Source organism: Notolepis coatsorum, assembly GCF_963971535.1.
Source record: "Notolepis coatsorum genome assembly, contig: SCAFFOLD_356, whole genome shotgun sequence".
NCBI classification, from domain to species: Eukaryota; Metazoa; Chordata; class Actinopteri; order Aulopiformes; family Paralepididae; genus Notolepis; species Notolepis coatsorum.
Window position 1 is genome coordinate 112,037 of NW_028173982.1, and position 27,533 is coordinate 139,569.

The 27,533-nt window shown below is 37.0% G+C and overlaps 1 protein-coding gene across 1 annotated transcript in view; it reads right to left on the reverse strand.

Annotated features, from left to right (window-relative positions):
• The window catches only part of LOC311247653 (synaptic vesicle glycoprotein 2B-like), a gene marked incomplete at both ends in the record, with an annotated part of 161,147 nt that overhangs the window by 104,110 nt on the left and 29,504 nt on the right, over positions 1 to 27,533 (reverse strand). Inside the window, one exon of the mRNA XM_084338666.1 lies at positions 13,807 to 13,895. Coding sequence (XP_084194792.1) covers positions 13,807 to 13,895 — 89 coding nt within the window. The remainder of the gene's footprint in view (positions 1 to 13,806; positions 13,896 to 27,533) is intronic.

Genomic DNA, 27,533 nt, shown 5'->3' on the forward strand with positions numbered 1-27,533 from the left:
GTGTCTCAGAGATATTAATGTCTACATGTATGTGTGTCTCAGAGAGAGATATTAATGTCTACATGTATGTGTGTCCCAGAGATATTAATGTCTACATGTATGTGTGTCTCAGAGATATATTAATGTCTACATGTCTGTGTGTCTCAGAGAGAGATATTAATATCTACATGTATGTGTGTCTCAGAGAGAGATATTAATGTCTACATGTATGTGTGTCTCAGAGAGATATCAATGTCTACATGTATGTGTGTATCAGAGAGATATTAATGTCTACATGTATGTGTCTCAGAGAGAGATATTAATGTCTACATGTATGTGTGTCCCAGATATATTAATGTCTACATGTATGTGTGTCTCAGAGAGAGATATTAATGTCTACATGTATGTGTGTCTCAGAGAGATATTAATGTCTACATGTATGTGTGTCTCAGAGAGATATTAATGTCTACATGTATGTGTCTCAGAGAGAGATATTAATGTCTACATGTATGTGTGTCTCAGAGATATTAATGTCTACATGTATGTGTGTCCCAGAGATATTAATGTCTACATGTATGTGTGTCTCAGAGAGAGATATTAATGTCTACATGTATGTGTGTCTCAGAGAGAGATATTAATGTCTACATGTTTGTGTGTCTCAGAGATATTAATGTCTACATGTATGTGTCTCAGAGAGATATTAATGTATACATGTATGTGTGTCTCAGAGAGATATTAATGTCTACATGTCTGTGTGTCTCAGAGAGAGATATTAATGTCTACATGTATGTGTGTCTCAGAGAGAGATATTAATGTCTACATGTATGTGTGTCTCAGAGATATTAATGTCTACATGTATGTGTCTCAGAGAGATATATTAATGTCTACATGTATGTGTGTCTCAGAGATATTAATGTCTACATGTATGTGTGTCTCAGAGATATTAATGTCTACATGTATGTGTGTCTCAGAGAGATATTAATGTCTACATGTATGTGTCTCAGAGAGAGATATTAATGTCTACATGTATGTGTCTCAGAGAGATATTAATGTCTACATGTATGTGTGTCTCAGAGAGAGATATTAATGTCTACATGTATGTGTGTCCCAGAGATATTAATGTCTACATGTATGTGTGTCTCAGAGAGATATTAATGTCTACATGTATGTGTGTCTCAGAGAGATATTAATGTCTACATGTATGTGTGTCTCAGAGAGATATTAATGTCTACATGTATGTGTCTCAGAGAGAGATATTAATGTCTACATGTATGTGTGTCTCAGAGATATTAATGTCTACATGTATGTGTGTCCCAGAGATATTAATGTCTACATGTATGTGTGTCTCAGAGAGAGATATTAATGTCTACATGTATGTGTGTCTCAGAGAGAGATATTAATGTCTACATGTTTGTGTGTCTCAGAGATATTAATGTCTACATGTATGTGTCTCAGAGAGATATTAATGTATACATGTATGTGTGTCTCAGAGAGATATTAATGTCTACATGTCTGTGTGTCTCAGAGAGAGATATTAATGTCTACATGTATGTGTGTCTCAGAGAGAGATATTAATGTCTACATGTATGTGTGTCTCAGAGATATTAATGTCTACATGTATGTGTGTCTCAGAGAGATATATTAATGTCTACATGTATGTGTGTCTCAGAGATATTAATGTCTACATGTATGTGTGTCTCAGAGATATTAATGTCTACATGTATGTGTGTTTCAGAGAGATATTAATGTCTACATGTATGTGTCTCAGAGAGAGATATTAATGTCTACATGTATGTGTCTCAGAGAGATATTAATGTCTACATGTATGTGTGTCTCAGAGAGAGATATTAATGTCTACATGTATGTGTGTCTCAGAGAGAGATATTAATGTCTACATGTATGTGTGTCTCAGAGAGAGATATTAATGTCTACATGTATGTGAGTCTCAGAGATATATTAATGTTTACATGTATGTGTCTCAGAGAGATATTAATGTCTACATGTATGTGTCTCAGAGAGATATTAATGTCTACATGTATGTGTGTCTCAGAGAGAGATATTAATGTCTACATGTATGTGTGTCTCAGAGAGAGATATTAATGTCTACATGTATGTGTGTCTCAGATAGAGATATTAATGTCTACATGTATGTGTGTCTCAGAGAGATATTAATGTCTATATGTATGTGTGTCTCAGAGAGATATTAATGTCTACATGTATGTGTGTCTCAGAGAGAGATATTAAAATCTACATGTATATGTGTCTCAGAGAGAGATATATTAATGTCTACATGTATGTGTGTCTCAGAGAGATATTAATGTCTACATGTATGTGTGTCTCAGAGAGAGATATTAATATCTACATGTACATGTGTCTCAGAGAGAGAGATATTAATGTCTACATGTATGTGTGTCTCAGAGAGATATATTAATGTCTACATGTATGTGTGTCTCAGAGAGAGATATTAATGTCTACATGTATGTGTGTCTCAGAGAGATATTAATGTCTACATGTATGTGTGTCTCAGAGAGAGATATTAATGTCTACATGTATGTGTGTCTCAGAGAGAGATATTAATGTCTACATGTATGTGTGTCTCAGAGAGAGATATTAATGTCTACATGTATGTGTGTCTCAGAGAGATATTAATGTCTACATGTATGTGTGTCTCTGAGAGAGATATTAATGTCTACATGTATGTGTGTCTCAGAGAGATATTAATGTCTACATGTATGTGTGTCTCAGAGAGAGATATTAATGTCTACATGTATCTGTGTCTCAGAGAGGTATTAATGTCTACATGTATGTGTCTGAGAGGGAGATATTAATGTCTACATGTATGTGTGTCTCAGAGAGAGATATTAATGTCTACATGTATGTGTGTCTCTGAGAGAGATATTAATGTCTACATGTATGTGTGTCTCAGAGAGATATTAATGTCTACATGTATGTGTCTCAGAGAGAGATATTATTTGTCTACATGTATGTGTGTCTCAGAGAGAGATATTAATGTCTACATGTATGTGTGTCTCAGAGAGAGATATTAATGTCTACATGTATGTGTGTCTCAGAGGGAGATATTAATGTCTACATGTATGTGTGTCTCAGAGAGAGATATTAATGTCTACATGTATGTGGGTCTCAGAGAGAGATATTAATGTCTACATGTATGTGTGTCCCAGAGAGAGATATTAATGTCTACATGTATGTGTGTCTCAGAGATATTAATGTCTACATGTATGTGTGTCTCAGAGAGAGATATTAATGTCTACATGTATGTGTGTCCCAGAGATATTAATGTCTACATGTATGTGTGTCTCAGAGAGATATTAATGTCTACATGTCTGTGTGTCTCAGAGAGAGATATTAATATCTACATGTATGTGTGTCTCAGAGAGAGATATTAATGTCTACATGTATGTGTGTCTCAGAGAGATATTAATGTCTACATGTATGTGTGTCTCAGAGAGATATTAATGTCTACATGTATGTGTCTCAGAGAGAGATATTAATGTCTACATGTATGTGTGTCCCAGAGATATTAATGTCTACATGTATGTGTGTCTCAGAGAGAGATATTAATGTCTACATGTATGTGTGTCTCAGAGAGATATTAATGTCTACATGTATGTGTGTCTCAGAGAGATATTAATGTCTACATGTATGTGTCTCAGAGAGAGATATTAATGTATACATGTATGTGTGTCTCAGAGATATTAATGTCTACATGTATGTGTGTCCCAGAGATATTAATGTCTACATGTATGTGTGTCTCAGAGAGAGATATTAATGTCTACATGTATGTGTGTCTCAGAGAGAGATATTAATGTCTACATGTATGTGTGTCTCAGAGATATTAATGTCTACATGTATGTGTCTCAGAGAGATATTAATGTATACATGTATGTGTGTCTCAGAGAGATATTAATGTCTACATGTCTGTGTGTCTCAGAGAGAGATATTAATGTCTACATGTATGTGTGTCTCAGAGAGAGATATTAATGTCTACATGTATGTGTGTCTCAGAGATATTAATGTCTACATGTATGTGTGTCTCAGAGAGATATATTAATGTCTACATGTATGTGTGTCTCAGAGATATTAATGTCTACATGTATGTGTGTCTCAGAGATATTAATGTCTACATGTATGTGTGTCTCAGAGAGATATTAATGTCTACATGTATGTGTCTCAGAGAGAGATATTAATGTCTACATGTATGTGTCTCAGAGAGATATTAATGTCTACATGTATGTGTGTCTCAGAGAGAGATATTAATGTCTACATGTATGTGTGTCTCAGAGAGAGATATTAATGTCTACATGTATGTGTGTCTCAGAGAGAGATATTAATGTCTACATGTATGTGAGTCTCAGAGAGATATTAATGTCTACATGTATGTGTCTCAGAGAGATATTAATGTCTACATGTATGTGTCTCAGAGAGATATTAATGTCTACATGTATGTGTGTCTCAGAGAGAGATATTAATGTCTACATGTATGTGTGTCTCAGAGAGAGATATTAATGTCTACATGTATGTGTGTCTCAGATAGAGATATTAATGTCTACATGTATGTGTGTCTCAGAGAGATATTAATGTCTACATGTATGTGTGTCTCAGATAGAGATATTAATGTCTATATGTATGTGTGTCTCAGAGAGATATTAATGTCTACATGTATGTGTGTCTCAGAGAGAGATATTAAAATCTACATGTATATGTGTCTCAGAGAGAGATATATTAATGTCTACATGTATGTGTGTCTCAGAGAGATATTAATGTCTACATGTATGTGTGTCTCAGAGAGAGATATTCATATCTACATGTATATGTGTCTCAGAGAGAGAGATATTAATGTCTACATGTATGTGTGTCTCAGAGAGATATATTAATGTCTACATGTATGTGTGTCTCAGAGAGAGATATTAATGTCTACATGTATGTGTGTCTCAGAGAGAGATATTAATGTCTACATGTATGTGTGTCTCAGAGAGAGATATTAATGTCTACATGTATGTGTGTCTCAGAGAGAGATATTAATGTCTACATGTATGTGTCTCAGAGAGATATTAATGTCTACATGTATGTGTGTCTCTGAGAGAGATATTAATGTCTACATGTATGTGTGTCTCAGAGAGATATTAATGTCTACATGTATGTGTGTCTCAGAGAGAGATATTAATGTCTACATGTATGTGTGTCTCAGAGAGGTATTAATGTCTACATGTATGTGTCTGAGAGGGAGATATTAATGTCTACATGTATGTGTGTCTCAGAGAGAGATATTAATGTCTACATGTATGTGTGTCTCTGAGAGAGATATTAATGTCTACATGTATGTGTGTCTCAGAGAGATATTAATGTCTACATGTATGTGTCTCAGAGAGAGATATTATTTGTCTACATGTATGTGTGTCTCAGAGAGAGATATTAATGTCTACATGTATGTGTGTCTCAGAGAGAGATATTAATGTCTACATGTATGTGTGTCTCAGAGATATTAATGTCTACATGTATGTGTGTCTCAGAGAGATATTAATGTCTACATGTATGTGTGTCTCAGAGAGATATTAATGTCTACATGTATGTGTGTCTCAGAGAGATATTAATGTCTACATGTATGTGTGTCTCTGAGAGAGATATTAATGTCTACATGTATGTGTCTCAGAGAGATATTAATGTCTACATGTATGTGTGTCTCAGAGAGAGATATTAATGTCTACATGTATGTGTGTCTCAGAGATATTAATGTCTACATGTATGTGTGTCTCAGAGAGATATTAATGTCTACATGTATGTGTGTCTCAGAGAGATATTAATGTCTACATGTATGTGTGTCTCAGAGAGAGATATTAATGTCTACATCTATGTGTGTCTCAGAGAGATATTAATGTCTACATGTATGTGTGTCTCAGAGAGATATTAATGTCTACATGTATGTGTCTCAGAGAGAGATATTAATGTCTACATATATGTGTGTCTCAGAGAGAGATATTAATGTCTACATGTATGTGTGTCTCAGAGAGAGATATTAATTAATGCCTACATGTATGTGTGTCTCAGATAGATATTAATGTCTATATGTATGTGTGTCTCAGAGATATTAATGTCTACATGTATGTGTGTCTCATAGAGATATTAATGTCTACATGTATGTGTGTCTCAGAGAGAGATATTAATGTCTACATGTATGTGTGTCTCAGATAGAGATATTAATGTCTACATGTATGTGTGTCTCAGAGAGATATTAATGTCTACATGTATGTGTGTCTCAGATAGAGATATTAATGTCTATATGTATGTGTGTCTCAGAGAGATATTAATGTCTACATGTATGTGTGTCTCAGAGAGAGATATTAAAATCTACATGTATATGTGTCTCAGAGAGAGATATATTAATGTCTACATGTATGTGTGTCTCAGAGAGATATTAATGTCTACATGTATGTGTGTCTCAGAGAGAGATATTAATATCTACATGTATATGTGTCTCAGAGAGAGAGATATTAATGTCTACATGTATGTGTGTCTCTGAGAGAGATATGAATGTCTACATGTATGTGTGTCTCAGAGAGATATTAATGTCTACATGTATGTGTGTCTCAGAGAGAGATATTAATGTCTACATGTATGTGTGTCTCAGAGATATTAATGTCTACATGTATGTGTGTCTCAGAGAGATATTAATGTCTACATGTATGTGTGTCTCAGAGAGATATTAATGTCTACATGTATGTGTGTCTCAGAGAGAGATATTAATGTCTACATCTATGTGTGTCTCAGAGAGATATTAATGTCTACATGTATGTGTGTCTCAGAGAGATATTAATGTCTACATGTATGTGTCTCAGAGAGAGATATTAATGTCTACATATATGTGTGTCTCAGAGAGAGATATTAATGTCTACATGTATGTGTGTCTCAGAGAGAGATATTAATTAATGCCTACATGTATGTGTGTCTCAGATAGATATTAATGTCTATATGTATGTGTGTCTCAGAGATATTAATGTCTACATGTATGTGTGTCTCATAGAGATATTAATGTCTACATGTATGTGTGTCTCAGAGAGAGATATTAATGTCTACATGTATGTGTGTCTCAGAGATATTAATGTCTACATGTATGTGTGTCTCAGAGAGAGATATTAATGTCTACATGTATGTGTGTCTCAGAGAGATATTAATGTCTACATGTATGTGTGTCTCAGAGAGAGATATTAATATCTGCATGTATGTGTGTCTCAGAGAGATATTAATGTCTACATGTATGTGTGTCTCAGAGAGAGATATTAATGTCTACATGTATGTGTGTCTCAGAGATATTAATGTCAACATGTATGTGTCTCAGAGAGAGATATTAATGTCTACATGTATGTGTGTCTCAGAGATATTAATGTCTACATGTATGTGTGTCTCAGAGAGATATTAATGTCTACATGTATGTGTGTCTCAGAGATATATTAATGTCTACATGTATCTGTGTCTCAGAGAGAGATATTAATGTCTACATGTATGTGTGTCTCAGAGAGAGATATTAATGTCTACATGTATGTGTGTCTCAGATATATTAATGTCTACATATATGTGTGTCTCAGAGAGAGATATTAATGTCTACATGTATGTGTGTCTCAGATATATTAATGTCTACATATATGTGTGTGTCTCAGAGAGATATTAATGTCTACATGTATGTGTGTCTCAGAGAGAGATATTAATGTCTACATGTATGTGTGTCTCAGAGGGAGATATTAATGTCTACATGTATGTGTGTCTCAGAGAGAGATATTAATGTCTACATGTATGTGGGTCTCAGAGAGAGATATTAATGTCTACATGTATGTGTGTCCCAGAGAGAGATATTAATGTCTACATGTATGTGTGTCTCAGAGATATTAATGTCTACATGTATGTGTGTCTCAGAGAGAGATATTAATGTCTACATGTATGTGTGTCCCAGAGATATTAATGTCTACATGTATGTGTGTCTCAGAGAGATATTAATGTCTACATGTCTGTGTGTCTCAGAGAGAGATATTAATATCTACATGTATGTGTGTCTCAGAGAGAGATATTAATGTCTACATGTATGTGTGTCTCAGAGAGATATTAATGTCTACATGTATGTGTGTCTCAGAGAGATATTAATGTCTACATGTATGTGTCTCAGAGAGAGATATTAATGTCTACATGTATGTGTGTCTCAGAGATATTAATGTCTACATGTATGTGTCTCAGAGAGAGATATTAATGTCTACATGTATGTGTGTCTCAGAGATATTAATGTCTACATGTATGTGTGTCTCAGAGAGAGATATTAATGTCTACATGTATGTGTGTCTCAGAGATATTAATGTCTACATGTATGTGTGTCTCAGAGAGATATTAATGTCTACATGTATGTGTGTCTCAGAGAGATATTAATGTCTACATGTATGTGTGTCTCAGAGAGAGATATTAATGTCTACATCTATGTGTGTCTCAGAGAGATATTAATGTCTACATGTATGTGTGTCTCAGAGAGATATTAATGTCTACATGTATGTGTCTCAGAGAGAGATATTAATGTCTACATATATGTGTGTCTCAGAGAGAGATATTAATGTCTACATGTATGTGTGTCTCAGAGAGAGATATTAATTAATGCCTACATGTATGTGTGTCTCAGATAGATATTAATGTCTATATGTATGTGTGTCTCAGAGATATTAATGTCTACATGTATGTGTGTCTCATAGAGATATTAATGTCTACATTTATGTGTGTCTCAGAGAGAGATATTAATGTCTACATGTATGTGTGTCTCAGATAGAGATATTAATGTCTACATGTATGTGTGTCTCAGAGAGATATTAATGTCTACATGTATGTGTGTCTCAGATAGAGATATTAATGTCTATATGTATGTGTGTCTCAGAGAGATATTAATGTCTACATGTATGTGTGTCTCAGAGAGATATTAAAATATACATGTATATGTGTCTCAGAGAGAGATATATTAATGTCTACATGTATGTGTGTCTCAGAGAGATATTAATGTCTACATGTATGTGTGTCTCAGAGAGAGATATTAATATCTACATGTATATGTGTCTCAGAGAGAGAGATATTAATGTCTACATGTATGTGTGTCTCTGAGAGAGATATGAATGTCTACATGTATGTGTGTCTCAGAGAGAGATATTAATGTCTACATGTATGTGTGTCTCAGAGAGATATTAATGTCTACATGTATGTGTGTCTCAGAGAGATATTAATGTCTACATGTATGTGTCTCAGAGAGAGATATTAATGTCTACATGTATGTGTGTCTCAGAGATATTAATGTCTACATGTATGTGTCTCAGAGAGAGATATTAATGTCTACATGTATGTGTGTCTCAGAGATATTAATGTCTACATGTATGTGTGTCTCAGAGAGAGATATTAATGTCTACATGTATGTGTGTCTCAGAGATATTAATGTCTACATGTATGTGTGTCTCAGAGAGATATTAATGTCTACATGTATGTGTGTCTCAGAGAGATATTAATGTCTACATGTATGTGTGTCTCAGAGAGAGATATTAATGTCTACATCTATGTGTGTCTCAGAGAGATATTAATGTCTACATGTATGTGTGTCTCAGAGAGATATTAATGTCTACATGTATGTGTCTCAGAGAGAGATATTAATGTCTACATATATGTGTGTCTCAGAGAGAGATATTAATGTCTACATGTATGTGTGTCTCAGAGAGAGATATTAATTAATGCCTACATGTATGTGTGTCTCAGATAGATATTAATGTCTATATGTATGTGTGTCTCAGAGATATTAATGTCTACATGTATGTGTGTCTCATAGAGATATTAATGTCTACATGTATGTGTGTCTCAGAGAGAGATATTAATGTCTACATGTATGTGTGTCTCAGATAGAGATATTAATGTCTACATGTATGTGTGTCTCAGAGAGATATTAATGTCTACATGTATGTGTGTCTCAGATAGAGATATTAATGTCTATATGTATGTGTGTCTCAGAGAGATATTAATGTCTACATGTATGTGTGTCTCAGAGAGAGATATTAAAATCTACATGTATATGTGTCTCAGAGAGAGATATATTAATGTCTACATGTATGTGTGTCTCAGAGAGATATTAATGTCTACATGTATGTGTGTCTCAGAGAGAGATATTAATATCTACATGTATATGTGTCTCAGAGAGAGAGATATTAATGTCTACATGTATGTGTGTCTCTGAGAGAGATATGAATGTCTACATGTATGTGTGTCTCAGAGAGAGATATTAATGTCTACATGTATGTGTGTCTCAGAGAGATATTAATGTCTACATGTATGTGTGTCTCAGAGAGAGATATTAATGTCTGCATGTATGTGTGTCTCAGAGAGATATTAATGTCTACATGTATGTGTGTCTCAGAGAGAGATATTAATGTCTACATGTATGTGTGTCTCAGAGATATTAATGTCAACATGTATGTGTCTCAGAGAGAGATATTAATGTCTACATGTATGTGTGTCTCAGAGATATTAATGTCTACATGTATGTGTGTCTCAGAGAGATATTAATGTCTACATGTATGTGTGTCTCAGAGAGATATTAATGTCTACATGTATCTGTGTCTCAGAGAGAGATATTAATGTCTACATGTATGTGTGTCTCAGAGAGAGATATTAATGTCTACATGTATGTGTGTCTCAGATATATTAATGTCTACATATATGTGTGTCTCAGAGAGAGATATTAATGTCTACATGTATGTGTGTCTCAGATATATTAATGTCTACATATATGTGTGTGTCTCAGAGAGATATTAATGTCTACATGTATGTGTGTCTCAGAGAGAGATATTAATGTCTACATGTATGTGTGTCTCAGAGGGAGATATTAATGTCTACATGTATGTGTGTCTCAGAGAGAGATATTAATGTCTACATGTATGTGGGTCTCAGAGAGAGATATTAATGTCTACATGTATGTGTGTCCCAGAGAGAGATATTAATGTCTACATGTATGTGTGTCTCAGAGATATTAATGTCTACATGTATGTGTGTCTCAGAGAGAGATATTAATGTCTACATGTATGTGTGTCCCAGAGATATTAATGTCTACATGTATGTGTGTCTCAGAGAGATATTAATGTCTACATGTCTGTGTGTCTCAGAGAGAGATATTAATATCTACATGTATGTGTGTCTCAGAGATATTAATGTCTACATGTATGTGTGTCTCAGAGAGATATTAATGTCTACATGTATGTGTGTCTCAGAGAGATATTAATGTCTACATGTATGTGTCTCAGAGAGAGATATTAATGTCTACATGTATGTGTGTCTCAGATATATTAATGTCTACATGTATGTGTGTCCCAGAGATATTAATGTCTACATGTATTTTTGATTTGATTTGATATTTTTTATTTTCGTGTCTTACAGTACATACAGATGTATGCCCAGCCCATATGGGCTTACAAGACACATAACAATACGTATATAATAATATACTTTACCAATTTCTTAACAAATGACATAGACCAAGATGGCCATACAAAAGAATACAAAAAAAATACAATAAAACGTAATATAACACAAGCTGTACTCAATGTAAATAAACAGAAAAGCAAGGTGAATTCAAATACAATTATATAGGATACAGTGTGTTTTGTCTCAGGTGCCATGCCTTCTCCAAAAATCCTGCAAAACCGAAGATGTCCTCCACAAAAAAACAACTCAACATACAGCTCTCAGACTGCCAAAACAAATCTGGGTTTACAATTTGAATTTTTTCAAATAAAGCCCTCCTCAAAGTGGTGTACAAAGGGCAATAAAAAACAAAATGATATTCATCCTCCACCACTCCCAGATCACACAGAACACACAACCGCTCCTCCTCAGGTTTACCCTGGAATCTACCCACTTCCACAGCCAATGGCAGGGTGCCAGACCTCAACTGGGCACACAGAGACCTCCGTCTTCTCTTTAAGTTTAACATTACATAAGGTTCAGTAAAATACTCATTTTTAATTGCAATATATTTTCTAAGTTTAGGTTTTTTCAAAATCTCCACCTTCCACTTATCCTGATGGATTGTTGATAATTTTGTTTTAATTATGTGAACCTTACACTGCAAATTGTTCATAAAAATCATACTCAAGTCAGTGGAAGAAAAAATCATAGACATCTCTCTTGACCAGGGATGACCGTGTGCTCTGTCCCAATTAAAAATCTTAATTAATGTCTACATGTATGTGTGTCTCAGAGAGAGATATTAATATCTACATGTATATGTGTCTCAGAGAGAGAGATATTAATGTCTACATGTATGTGTGTCTCAGAGAGATATTAATGTCTACATGTATGTGTGTCTCAGAGAGAGATATTAATATCTACATGTATATGTGTCTCAGAGAGAGAGATATTAATGTCTACATGTATGTGTGTCTCAGAGAGATATTAATGTCTACATGTATGTGTGTCTCAGAGAGAGATATTAATATCTACATGTATATGTTTCTCAGAGAGAGATATTAATGTCTACATGTATGTGTGTCTCAGAGAGATATATTAATGTCTACATGTATGTGTGTCTCAGAGAGAGATATTAATGTCTACATGTATGTGTGTCTCTGAGAGATATTAATGTCAACATGTATGTGTGTCTCAGAGGGAGATATTAATGTCTACATGTATGTGTGTCTCTGAGAGATATTAATGTCTACATGTATGTGTCTCAGAGAGAGATATTAATGTATACATGTATGTGTGTCTCAGAGAGAGATATTAATGTCTACATGTATGTGTCTCAGAGAGATATTAATATCTACATGTATGTGTGTCTCAGAGAGAGATATTAATGTCTACATGTATGTGTGTCTCAGAGATATTAATGTCTACATGTATGTGTGTCTCAGAGAGATATTAATGTCTACATGTATGTGTGTCTCAGAGAGATATTAATGTCTACATGTATGTGTGTCTCAGAGATATTAATGTCTACATGTATGTGTCTCTCAGAGAGAGATATTAATGTCTACATGTATGTGTGTCTCAGAGAGATATTAATGTCTACATGTATGTGTGTCTCAGAGAGATAGTAATGTCTACATGTATGTGTGTCTCAGAGAGAGATATTAATGTCTACATGTATGTGTGTCTCAGAGAGAGATATTAATGTCTACATGTATGTGTGTCTCAGAGATATTAATGTCTACATGTATGTGTGTCTCAGAGAGATATTAATGTCTACATGTATGTGTGTCTCAGAGAGAGATATTAATGTCTACATGTATGTGTGTCTCAGAGAGAGATATTAATGTCTACATGTATGTGTGTCTCAGAGAGAGATATTAATGTCTACATGTATGTGTGTCTCAGAGATATTAATGTCTACATGTATGTGTGTCTCAGAGAGATATTAATGTCTACATGTATGTGTGTCTCAGAGAGATATTAATGTCTACATGTATGTGTGTCTCAGAGAGAGATATTAATATCTACATGTATATGTGTCTCAGAGAGAGAGATATTAATGTCTACATGTATGTGTGTCTCAGAGAGATATTAATGTCTACATGTATGTGTGTCTCAGAGAGAGATATTAATATCTACATGTATGTGTGTCTTAGAGAGATATTAATGTCTACATGTATGTGTCAAACAAACATTTAATTTGTCTTTGTTTTCACTTTGACCAAATAAATTAATTTCACCTTCATATTTTTCGACAATTATTATTATTTAACACCTTTTTTAAGTCGTACAATAGTGTTTTATCATTCAGACTCCTGGCCAGAGGGAGAAACTTGTCAGACCTACTTGTCATTGATGTACTCCCCTTCTTTATGTATCTGGTTCTCCAGAGAGAAGTTAAAATGGAACTTCTCCACTCTCTCTCTGTGGAACACCTAGAGAGAGGGGAGGGGGAGAGAGAGGGAGAGAGAGAGACAGAGAGACAGAGAGACAGAGAGAGTGAGAGTAGGACAGATGGAGAGAGAGAGAGAGAGAGAGAGAGAGAGAGACAGAGAGACAGAGAAAGAGAGAGAGTAGGACAGAGAGATAGATAGAGAGAGAAAGAGAGATAGTAGGGCAGAGATAGATAGATATAGTAGGAGAGAGGGGGAGAGAGAGATAGAGAGACAGAGAGAAAGAGAGAGAGAGTAGGACAGAGGGAGAGAGAGAGAGCGAGAGAGACAGAGAGACAGAGAAAGAGAGAGAGTAGGACAGAGAGATAGATAGAGAGAGAAAGAGAGATAGTAGGGCAGAGATAGATAGATATAGTAGGAGAGAGGGGGAGAGAGAGATAGGGATAGTAGGACAGAGATAGATAGATATAGTAGGAGAGAGAGAGAGAGAGAGAGAGATAGAGAGATAGTAGGACAGAGAGAGATATATATATAGTAGGAGAGAGGGAGAGAGAGATAGGGATAGTAGGACAGAGATAGATAGATATAGTAGGAGAGAGAGAGATAGAGAGAGAGATAGAGATAGTAGGACAGAGAGAGATATATATATAGTAGGAGAGAGGGAGAGAGAGAGAGAGAGAGAGCGAGGGGAGCCAAGTTAATTTGATTTATGAAGCACTTTAAACAGTTTGTGCCAAAAAAGTCAAGATAGGAAACAGAATATTTTGGTGAAGGAGATTCTTCTTGCACCACCGAGGCCATGGATCAGCTTCTTACTGTCTTCTGTCCGTGGTCTCTCAACGCCCCTGGCCAGATAACCTGAGGGACCTGACTGAGATGTTCTGGTGGAGAAGCTCAGAGATATAAAGTGAAGCTCAGAGATATAAAGTGAAGCTCAGAGATATAAAGTGAAGCTCTGAGATATAAAGCAAAGCTTGGAGATATAAAGTGAAGCTCAGAGATATAAAGTGAAGCTCTGAGATATAAAGCAAAGCTCGGAGATATAAAGTGAAGCTCAGAGATATAAAGTGAAGCTCAGAGATATAAAGTGAAGCTCAGAAATATAAAGTGAAGCTTGGAGATATAAAGTGAAGCTCAGAGATATAAAGTGAAGCTCAGAGATATAAAGTGAAGCTCAGAGATATAAAGTGAAGCTCAGAGATATAAAGTGAAGCTCAGAGATATAAAGTGAAGCTCAGAGATATAAAGTGAAGCTCAGAGATATAAAGTGAAGCTCAGAGATATAAAGTGATGCTCAGAGATATAAAGTGAAGCTCAGAGATATAAAGTGAAGCTCGGAGATATAAAGCAAAGCTCGGAGATATAAAGTGAAGCTCAGAGATATAAAGTGAAGCTCAGAGATATAAAGTGAAGCTCAGAGATATAAAGTGAAGCTCAGAGATATAAAGTGAAGCTCAGAAATATAAAGTGAAGCTTGGAGATATAAAGTGAAGCTCAGAGATATAAAGTGGGGCAAGATCATGTCAAGCTTTATAGACAAACTAAGATTGTACCATGGACTGTAGCAGTACAGAGCTCTAACATACCAGCAGTAATCTGTAAAGAGCTCTAATATACCAGCAGTAATCTGTACAGAGCTCTAACATACCAGCAGTAATCTGTACAGAGCTCTAATATACCAGCAGTAATCTGTACAGAGCTCTAACATACCAGCAGTAATCTGTACAGAGCTCTAATATACCAGCAGTAATCTGTACAGAGCTCTAATATACCAGCAGTAATCTGTACAGCGCTCTAATATACCAGCAGTAATCTGTACAGAGCTCTAATATACCAGCAGTAATCTGTATAGAGCTCTAATATACCAGCAGTAATCTGTACAGAGCTCTAATATACCAGCAGTAATCTGTACAGAGCTCTAATATACCAGCAGTAATCTGTACAGAGCTCTAATATACCAGCAGCAATCTGTACAGAGCTCTAATATACCAGCAGTAATCTGTATAGAGCTCTAATATACCAGCAGTAATCTGTACAGAGCTCTAATATACCAGAAGTAATCTGTACAGAGCTCTAACATACCAGCAGTAATCTGTAGAGCTCTAATATACCAGCAGTAATCTGTATAGAGCTCTAATATACCAGCAGTAATCTGGACAGAGCTCTAATATACCAGCAGTAATCTGTAGAGCTCTAACATACCAGCAGTAATCTGTAGAGCTCTAATATACCAGCAGTAATCTGTACAGAGCTCTAATATACCAGCAGTAATCTGTATAGAGCTCTAACATACCAGCAGTAATCTGTACAGAGCTCTAACATACCAGCAGTAATCTGTACAGAGCTCTAATATACCAGCAGTAATCTGTATAGAGCTCTAACATACCAGCAGTAATCTGTAGAGCTCTAATATACCAGCAGTAATCAGTAGAGCTCTAATATACCAGCAGTAATCTGTACAGAGCTCTAACATACCAGCAGTAATCTGTGCAGAGCTCTAACATACCAGCAGTAATCTGTACAGAGCTCTAATATACCAGCAGTAATCTGTACAGAGCTCTAATATACCAGCAGTAATCTGTACAGAGCTCTAACATACCAGCAGTAATCTGTACAGAGCTCTAATATACCAGCAGTAATCTGTACAGAGCTCTAATATACCAGCAGTAATCTGTACAGAGCTCTAATATACCAGCAGTAATCTGTACAGAGCTCTAACATACCAGCAGTAATCTGTACAGAGCTCTAATATACCAGCAGTAATCTGTACAGAGCTCTAACATACCAGCAGTAATCTGTACAGAGCTCTAACATACCAGCAGTAATCTGTACAGAGCTCTAACATACCAGCAGTAATCTGTAGAGCTCTAACATACCAGCAGTAATCTGTAGAGCTCTAATATACAAGCAGTAATCTGTACAGAGCTCTAATATACCAGTAGTAATCTGTACAGAGCTCTAACATACCAGCAGAAATCTGTACAGAGCTCTAATATACCAGCAGTAATCTGTACAGAGCTCTAACATACCAGCAGTAATCTGTACAGAGCTCTAATATACCAGCAGTAATCTGTAGAGCTCTAATATACCAGCAGTAATCTGTACAGAGCTCTAACATACCAGCAGTAATCTGTAGAGCTCTAATATACCAGCAGTAATCAGTAGAGCTCTAATATACCAGCAGTAATCTGTACAGAGCTCTAACATACCAGCAGTAATCTGTACAGAGCTCTAACATACCAGCAGTAATCTGTACAGAGCTCTAATATACCAGCAGTAATCTGTACAGAGCTCTAATATACCAGCAGTAATCTGTACAGAGCTCTAACATACCAGCAGTAATCTGTACAGAGCTCTAATATACCAGCAGTAATCTGTACAGAGCTCTAATATACCAGCAGTAATCTGTACAGAGCTCTAATATACCAGCAGTAATCTGTACAGAGCTCTAACATACCAGCAGTAATCTGTACAGAGCTCTAATATACCAGCAGTAATCTGTACAGAGCTCTAACATACCAGCAGTAATCTGTACAGAGCTCTAATATACCAGCAGTAATCTGTACAGAGCTCTAATATACCAGCAGTAATCTGTACAGAGCTCTAATATACCAGCAGTAATCTGTACAGAGCTCTAACATACCAGCAGTAATCTGTACAGAGCTCTAATATACCAGCAGTAATCTGTATAGAGCTCTAACATACCAGCAGTAATCTGTACAGAGCTCTAATATACCAGCAGTAATCTGTATAGAGCTCTAACATACCAGCAGTAATCTGTACAGAGCTCTAACATACCAGCAGTAATCTGTACAGAGCTCTAATATACCAGCAGTAATCTGTATAGAGCTCTAACATACCAGCAGTAATCTGTAGAGCTCTAATATACCAGCAGTAATCAGTAGAGCTCTAATATACCAGCAGTAATCTGTACAGAGCTCTAACATACCAGCAGTAATCTGTACAGAGCTCTAACATACCAGCAGTAATCTGTACAGAGCTCTAATATACCAGCAGTAATCTGTACAGAGCTCTAATATAACAGCAGTAATCTGTACAGAGCTCTAACATACCAGCAGTAATCTGTACAGAGCTCTAATATACCAGCAGTAATCTGTACAGAGCTCTAATATACCAGCAGTAATCTGTACAGAGCTCTAATATACCAGCAGTAATCTGTACAGAGCTCTAACATACCAGCAGTAATCTGTACAGAGCTCTAATATACCAGCAGTAATCTGTACAGAGCTCTAACATACCAGCAGTAATCTGTACAGAGCTCTAACATACCAGCAGTAATCTGTACAGAGCTCTAACATACCAGCAGTAATCTGTAGAGCTCTAACATACCAGCAGTAATCTGTAGAGCTCTAATATACCAGCAGTAATCTGTACAGAGCTCTAATATACCAGTAGTAATCTGTACAGAGCTCTAACATACCAGCAGAAATCTGTACAGAGCTCTAATATACCAGCAGTAATCTGTACAGAGCTCTAACATACCAGCAGTAATCTGTACAGAGCTCTAATATACCAGCAGTAATCTGTAGAGCTCTAATATACCAGCAGTAATCTGTACAGAGCTCTAATATACCAGCAGTAATCTGTACAGAGCTCTAATATACCAGCAGTAATCTGTACAGAGCTCTAATATACCAGCAGTAATCTGTACAGAGCTCTAATATACCAGCAGTAATCTGTACAGAGCTCTAACATACCAGCAGTAATCTGTACAGAGCTCTAACATACCAGCAGTAATCTGTATAGAGCTCTAACATACCAGCAGTAATCTGTACAGAGCTCTAATATACCAGCAGTAATCTGTACAGAGCTCTAATATACCAGCAGTAATCTGTAGAGCTCTAATATACCAGCAGTAATCTGTACAAAGCTCTACCATACCAGCAGTAATCTGTACAGAGCTCTAATATACCAGCAGTAATCTGTACAGAGCTCTAACATACCAGCAGTAATCTGTACAGAGCTCTAACATACCAGCAGTAATCTGTACAGAGCTCTAATATACCAGCAGTAATCTGTACAGAGCTCTAACATACCAGCAGTAATCTGTACAGAGCTCTAACATACCAGCAGTAATCTGTACAGAGCTCTAACATACCAGCAGTAATCTTACAGAGCTCTAACATACCAGCAGTAATCTGTACAGAGCTCTAATATACCAGCAGTAATCTGTACAGAGCTCTAATATACCAGCAGTAATCTGTACAGAGCTCTAATATACCAGCAGTAATCTGTACAGAGCTCTAATATACCAGCAGTAATCTGTACAGAGCTCTAATATACCAGCAGTAATCTGTACAGAGCTCAAATATACCAGCAGTAATCTGTACAGAGCTCTAACATACCAGCAGTAATCTGTACAGAGCTCTAACATACCAGCAGTAATCTGTACAGAGCTCTAATATACCAGCAGTAATCTGTATAGAGCTCTAACATACCAGCAGTAATCTGTACAGAGCTCTAACATACCAGCAGTAATCTGTACAGAGCTCTAATATACCAGCAGTAATCTGTATAGAGCTCTAACATACCAGCAGTAATCTGTAGAGCTCTAATATACCAGCAGTAATCAGTAGAGCTCTAATATACCAGCAGTAATCTGTACAGAGCTCTAACATACCAGCAGTAATCTGTACAGAGCTCTAACATACCAGCAGTAATCTGTACAGAGCTCTAATATACCAGCAGTAATCTGTACAGAGCTCTAATATAACAGCAGTAATCTGTACAGAGCTCTAACATACCAGCAGTAATCTGTACAGAGCTCTAATATACCAGCAGTAATCTGTACAGAGCTCTAATATACCAGCAGTAATCTGTACAGAGCTCTAATATACCAGCAGTAATCTGTACAGAGCTCTAACATACCAGCAGTAATCTGTACAGAGCTCTAATATACCAGCAGTAATCTGTACAGAGCTCTAACATACCAGCAGTAATCTGTACAGAGCTCTAACATACCAGCAGTAATCTGTACAGAGCTCTAACATACCAGCAGTAATCTGTAGAGCTCTAACATACCAGCAGTAATCTGTAGAGCTCTAATATACCAGCAGTAATCTGTACAGAGCTCTAATATACCAGTAGTAATCTGTACAGAGCTCTAACATACCAGCAGAAATCTGTACAGAGCTCTAATATACCAGCAGTAATCTGTACAGAGCTCTAACATACCAGCAGTAATCTGTACAGAGCTCTAATATACCAGCAGTAATCTGTAGAGCTCTAATATACCAGCAGTAATCTGTACAGAGCTCTAATATACCAGCAGTAATCTGTACAGAGCTCTAATATACCAGCAGTAATCTGTACAGAGCTCTAATATACCAGCAGTAATCTGTACAGAGCTCTAATATACCAGCAGTAATCTGTACAGAGCTCTAACATACCAGCAGTAATCTGTACAGAGCTCTAACATACCAGCAGTAATCTGTATAGAGCTCTAACATACCAGCAGTAATCTGTACAGAGCTCTAATATACCAGCAGTAATCTGTACAGAGCTCTAATATACCAGCAGTAATCTGTAGAGCTCTAATATACCAGCAGTAATCTGTACAGAGCTCTACCATACCAGCAGTAATCTGTACAGAGCTCTAATATACCAGCAGTAATCTGTACAGAGCTCTAACATACCAGCAGTAATCTGTACAGAGCTCTAACATACCAGCAGTAATCTGTACAGAGCTCTAATATACCAGCAGTAATCTGTACAGAGCTCTAACATACCAGCAGTAATCTGTACAGAGCTCTAACATACCAGCAGTAATCTGTACAGAGCTCTAACATACCAGCAGTAATCTTACAGAGCTCTAACATACCAGCAGTAATCTGTACAGAGCTCTAATATACCAGCAGTAATCTGTACAGAGCTCTAATATACCAGCAGTAATCTGTACAGAGCTCTAATATACCAGCAGTAATCTGTACAGAGCTCTAATATACCAGCAGTAATCTGTACAGAGCTCTAATATACCAGCAGTAATCTGTACAGAGCTCAAATATACCAGCAGTAATCTGTACAGAGCTCTAACATACCAGCAGTAATCTGTACAGAGCTCTAACATACCAGCAGTAATCTGTATAGAGCTCTAACATACCAGCAGTAATCTGTACAGAACTCTAATATACCAGCAGTAATCTGTACAGAGCTCTAATATACCAGCAGTAATCTGTAGAGCTCTAATATACCAGCAGTAATCTGTACAGAGCTCTAACATACCAGCAGTAATCTGTACAGAGCTCTAATATACCAGCAGTAATCTGTACAGAGCTCTAACATACCAGCAGTAATCTGTACAGAGCTCTAACATACCAGCAGTAATCTGTACAGAGCTCTAATATACCAGCAGTAATCTGTACAGAGCTCTAACATACCAGCAGTAATCTGTACAGAGCTCTAACATACCAGCAGTAATCTGTACAGAGCTCTAATATACCAGCAGTAATCTGTACAGAGCTCTAATATACCAGCAGTAATCTGTACAGAGCTCTAACATACCAGCAGTAATCTGTACAGAGCTCTAATATGCCAGCAGTAATCAGTACAGAGCTCTAACATACCAGCAGTAATCTTACAGAGCTCTAACATACCAGCAGTAATCTGTACAGAGCTCTAATATACCAGCAGTAATCTGTACAGAGCTCTAATATACCAGCAGTAATCTGTACAGAGCTCTAATATACCAGCAGTAATCTGTACAGAGCTCTAACATACCAGCAGTAATCTGTACAGAGCTCTAATATACCAGCAGTAATATGTACAGAGCTCTAACATACCAGCAGTAATCTGTACAGAGCTCTAACATACCAGCAGTAATCTGTACAGAGCTCTAACATACCAGCAGTAATCTGTAGAGCTCTAACATACCAGCAGTAATCTGTAGAGCTCTAATATACCAGCAGTAATCTGTACAGAGCTCTAATATACCAGCAGTAATCTGTACAGAGCTCTAATATACCAGCAGTAATCTGTACAGAGCTCTAACATACCAGCAGTAATCTGTACAGAGCTCTAATATACCAGCAGTAATCTGTAGAGCTCTAATATACCAGCAGTAATCTGTACAGAGCTCTAACATACCAGCAGTAATCTGTACAGAGCTCTAATATACCAGCAGTAATCTGTACAGAGCTCTAACATACCAGCAGTAATCTGTACAGAGCTCTAACATACCAGCAGTAATCTGTACAGAGCTCTAATATACCAGCAGTAATCTGTACAGAGCTCTAACATACCAGCAGTAATCTGTACAGAGCTCTAACATACCAGCAGTAATCTGTACAGAGCTCTAATATACCAGCAGTAATCTGTACAGAGCTCTAACATACCAGCAGTAATCTGTACAGAGCTCTAACATACCAGCAGTAATCTGTACAGAGCTCTAACATACCAGCAGTAATCTGTACAGAGCTCTAATATACCAGCAGTAATCTGTATAGAGCTCTAACATACCAGCAGTAATCTGTAGAGCTCTAATATACCAGCAGTAATCTGTAGAGCTCTAATATACCAGCAGTAATCTGTACAGAGCTCTAACATACCAGCAGTAATCTGTACAGAGATACCAGCAGTAATCTGTACAGAGCTCTAATATACCAGCAGTAATCTGTACAGAGCTCTAATATACCAGCAGTAATCTGTACAGAGCTCTAAAATACCAGCAGTAATCTGTACAGAGCTCTAATATACCAGCAGTAATCTGTACAGAGCTCTAATATACCAGCAGTAATCTGTATAGAGCTCTAATATACCAGCAGTAATCTGTACAGAGCTCTAACATACCAGCAGTAATCTGTACAGAGCTCTAATATACCAGAAGTAATCTGTACAGAGCTCTAACATACCAGCAGTAATATGTAGAGCTCTAATATACCAGCAGTAATCTGTATAGAGCTCTAATATACCAGCAGTAATCTGTACAGAGCTCTAACATACCAGCCGTAATCTGTAGAGCTCTAACATACCAGCAGTAATCTGTAGAGCTCTAATATACCAGCAGTAATCTGTACAGAGCTCTAATATACCAGCAGTAATCTGTACAGAGCTCTAATATACCAGCAGTAATCTGTACAGAGCTCTAACATACCAGCAGTAATCTGTACAGAGCTCTAATATACCAGCAGTAATCTGTAGAGCTCTAATATACCAGCAGTAATCTGTACAGAGCTCTAACATACCAGCAGTAATCTGTACAGAGCTCTAATATACCAGCAGTAATCTGTACAGAGCTCTAACATACCAGCAGTAATCTGTACAGAGCTCTAACATACCAGCAGTAATCTGTACAGAGCTCTAATATACCAGCAGTAATCTGTACAGAGCTCTAACATACCAGCAGTCATCTGTACAGAGCTCTAACATACCAGCAATAATCTGTACAGAGCTCTAATATACCAGCAGTAATCTGTACAGAGCTCTAACATACCAGCAGTAATCTGTACAGAGCTCTAACATACCAGCAGTAATCTGTACATAGCTCTAATATACCAGCAGTAATCTGTACAGAGCTCTAACATACCAGCAGTAATCTGTACAGAGCTCTAACATACCAGCAGTAATCTGTACAGAGCTCTAACATACCAGCAGTAATCTGTACAGAGCTCTAATATACCAGCAGTAATCTGTATAGAGCTCTAACATACCAGCAGTAATCTGTAGAGCTCTAATATACCAGCAGTAATCTGTAGAGCTCTAATATACCAGCAGTAATCTGTACAGAGCTCTAACATACCAGCAGTAATCTGTACAGAGCTCTAACATACCAGCAGTAATCTGTACAGAGCTCTAATATACCAGCAGTAATCTGTACAGAGCTCTAATATACCAGCAGTAATCTGTACAGAGCTCTAACATACCAGCAGTAATCTGTACAGAGCTCTAATATACCAGCAGTAATCTGTACAGAGCTCTAATATACCAGCAGTAATCTGTACAGAGCTCTAACATACCAGCAGTAATCTGTACAGAGCTCTAATATACCAGCAGTAATCTGTATAGAGCTCTAACATACCAGCAGTAATCTGTACAGAGCTCTAATATACCAGCAGTAATCTGTATAGATCTCTAACATACCAGCAGTAATCTGTACAGAGCTCTAACATACCAGCAGTAATCTGTACAGAGCTCTAATATACCAGCAGTAATCTGTATAGAGCTCTAACATACCAGCAGTAATCTGTAGAGCTCTAATATACCAGCAGTAATCAGTAGAGCTCTAATATACCAGCAGTAATCTGTACAGAGCTCTAACATACCAGCAGTAATCTGTACAGAGCTCTAACATACCAGCAGTAATCTGTACAGAGCTCTAATATACCAGCAGTAATCTGTACAGAGCTCTAATATACCAGCAGTAATCTGTACAGAGCTCTAACATACCAGCAGTAATCTGTACAGAGCTCTAATATACCAACAGTAATCTGTACAGAGCTCTAATATACCAGCAGTAATCTGTACAGAGCTCTAATATACCAGCAGTAATCTGTACAGAGCTCTAACATACCAGCAGTAATCTGTACAGAGCTCTAATATACCAGCAGTAATCTGTACAGAGCTCTAACATACCAGCAGTAATCTGTACAGAGCTCTAACATACCAGCAGTAATCTGTACAGAGCTCTAACATACCAGCAGTAATCTGTAGAGCTCTAACATACCAGCAGTAATCTGTAGAGCTCTAATATACCAGCAGTCATCTGTACAGAGCTCTAATATACCAGTAGTAATCTGTACAGAGCTCTAACATACCAGCAGAAATCTGTACAGAGCTCTAATATACCAGCAGTAATCTGTACAGAGCTCTAACATACCAGCAGTAATCTGTACAGAGCTCTAATATACCAGCAGTAATCTGTAGAGCTCTAATATACCAGCAGTAATCTGTACAGAGCTCTAATATACCAGCAGTAATCTGTACAGAGCTCTAATATACCAGCAGTAATCTGTACAGAGCTCTAATATACCAGCAGTAATCTGTACAGAGCTCTAATATACCAGCAGTAATCTGTACAGAGCTCTAACATACCAGCAGTAATCTGTACAGAGCTCTAACATACCAGCAGTAATCTGTATAGAGCTCTAACATACCAGCAGTAATCTGTACAGAGCTCTAATATACCAGCAGTAATCTGTACAGAGCTCTAATATACCAGCAGTAATCTGTACAGAGCTCTAATATACCAGCAGTAATCTGTACAGAGCTCTAATATACCAGCAGTAATCTGTACAGAGCTCAAATATACCAGCAGTAATCTGTACAGAGCTCTAACATACCAGCAGTAATCTGTACAGAGCTCTAACATACCAGCAGTAATCTGTATAGAGCTCTAACATACCAGCAGTAATCTGTACAGAACTCTAATATACCAGCAGTAATCTGTACAGAGCTCTAATATACCAGCAGTAATCTGTAGAGCTCTAATATACCAGCAGTAATCTGTACAGAGCTCTAACATACCAGCAGTAATCTGTACAGAGCTCTAATATACCAGCAGTAATCTGTACAGAGCTCTAACATACCAGCAGTAATCTGTACAGAGCTCTAACATACCAGCAGTAATCTGTACAGAGCTCTAATATACCAGCAGTAATCTGTACAGAGCTCTAACATACCAGCAGTAATCTGTACAGAGCTCTAACATACCAGCAGTAATCTGTACAGAGCTCTAATATACCAGCAGTAATCTGTACAGAGCTCTAATATACCAGCAGTAATCTGTACAGAGCTCTAACATACCAGCAGTAATCTGTACAGAGCTCTAATATGCCAGCAGTAATCAGTACAGAGCTCTAACATACCAGCAGTAATCTTACAGAGCTCTAACATACCAGCAGTAATCTGTACAGAGCTCTAATATACCAGCAGTAATCTGTACAGAGCTCTAATATACCAGCAGTAATCTGTACAGAGCTCTAACATACCAGCAGTAATCTGTACAGAGCTCTAACATACCAGCAGTAATCTGTACAGAGCTCTAATATACCAGCAGTAATCTGTACAGAGCTCTAACATACCAGCAGTAATCTGTACAGAGCTCTAACATACCAGCAGTAATCTGTACAGAGCTCTAATATACCAGCAGTAATCTGTACAGAGCTCTAATATACCAGCAGTAATCTGTACAGAGCTCTAATATACCAGCAGTAATCTGTACAGAGCTCTAACATACCAGCAGTAATCTGTACAGAGCTCTAATATACCAGCAGTAATCTGTATAGAGCTCTAACATACCAGCAGTAATCTGTACAGAGCTCTAATATACCAGCAGTAATCTGTATAGAGCTCTAACATACCAGCAGTAATCTGTACAGAGCTCTAACATACCAGCAGTAATCTGTACAGAGCTCTAATATACCAGCAGTAATCTGTATAGAGCTCTAACATACCAGCAGTAATCTGTAGAGCTCTAATATACCAGCAGTAATCAGTAGAGCTCTAATATACCAGCAGTAATCTGTACAGAGCTCTAACATACCAGCAGTAATCTGTACAGAGCTCTAACATACCAGCAGTAATCTGTACAGAGCTCTAATATACCAGCAGTAATCTGTACAGAGCTCTAATATACCAGCAGTAATCTGTACAGAGCTCTAACATACCAGCAGTAATCTGTACAGAGCTCTAATATACCAGCAGTAATCTGTACAGAGCTCTAATATACCAGCAGTAATCTGTACAGAGCTCTAATATACCAGCAGTAATCTGTACAGAGCTCTAACATACCAGCAGTAATCTGTACAGAGCTCTAATATACCAGCAGTAATCTGTACAGAGCTCTAACATACCAGCAGTAATCTGTACAGAGCTCTAACATACCAGCAGTAATCTGTACAGAGCTCTAACATACCAGCAGTAATCTGTAGAGCTCTAACATACCAGCAGTAATCTGTAGAGCTCTAATATACCAGCAGTAATCTGTACAGAGCTCTAATATACCAGTAGTAATCTGTACAGAGCTCTAACATACCAGCAGAAATCTGTACAGAGCTCTAATATACCAGCAGTAATCTGTACAGAGCTCTAATATACCAGCAGTAATCTGTATAGAGCTCTAACATACCAGCAGTAATCTGTACAGAGCTCTAATATACCAGCAGTAATCTGTATAGATCTCTAACATACCAGCAGTAATCTGTACAGAGCTCTAACATACCAGCAGTAATCTGTACAGAGCTCTAATATACCAGCAGTAATCTGTATAGAGCTCTAACATACCAGCAGTAATCTGTAGAGCTCTAATATACCAGCAGTAATCAGTAGAGCTCTAATATACCAGCAGTAATCTGTACAGAGCTCTAACATACCAGCAGTAATCTGTACAGAGCTCTAACATACCAGCAGTAATCTGTACAGAGCTCTAATATACCAGCAGTAATCTGTACAGAGCTCTAATATACCAGCAGTAATCTGTACAGAGCTCTAACATACCAGCAGTAATCTGTACAGAGCTCTAATATACCAACAGTAATCTGTACAGAGCTCTAATATACCAGCAGTAATCTGTACAGAGCTCTAATATACCAGCAGTAATCTGTACAGAGCTCTAACATACCAGCAGTAATCTGTACAGAGCTCTAATATACCAGCAGTAATCTGTACAGAGCTCTAACATACCAGCAGTAATCTGTACAGAGCTCTAACATACCAGCAGTAATCTGT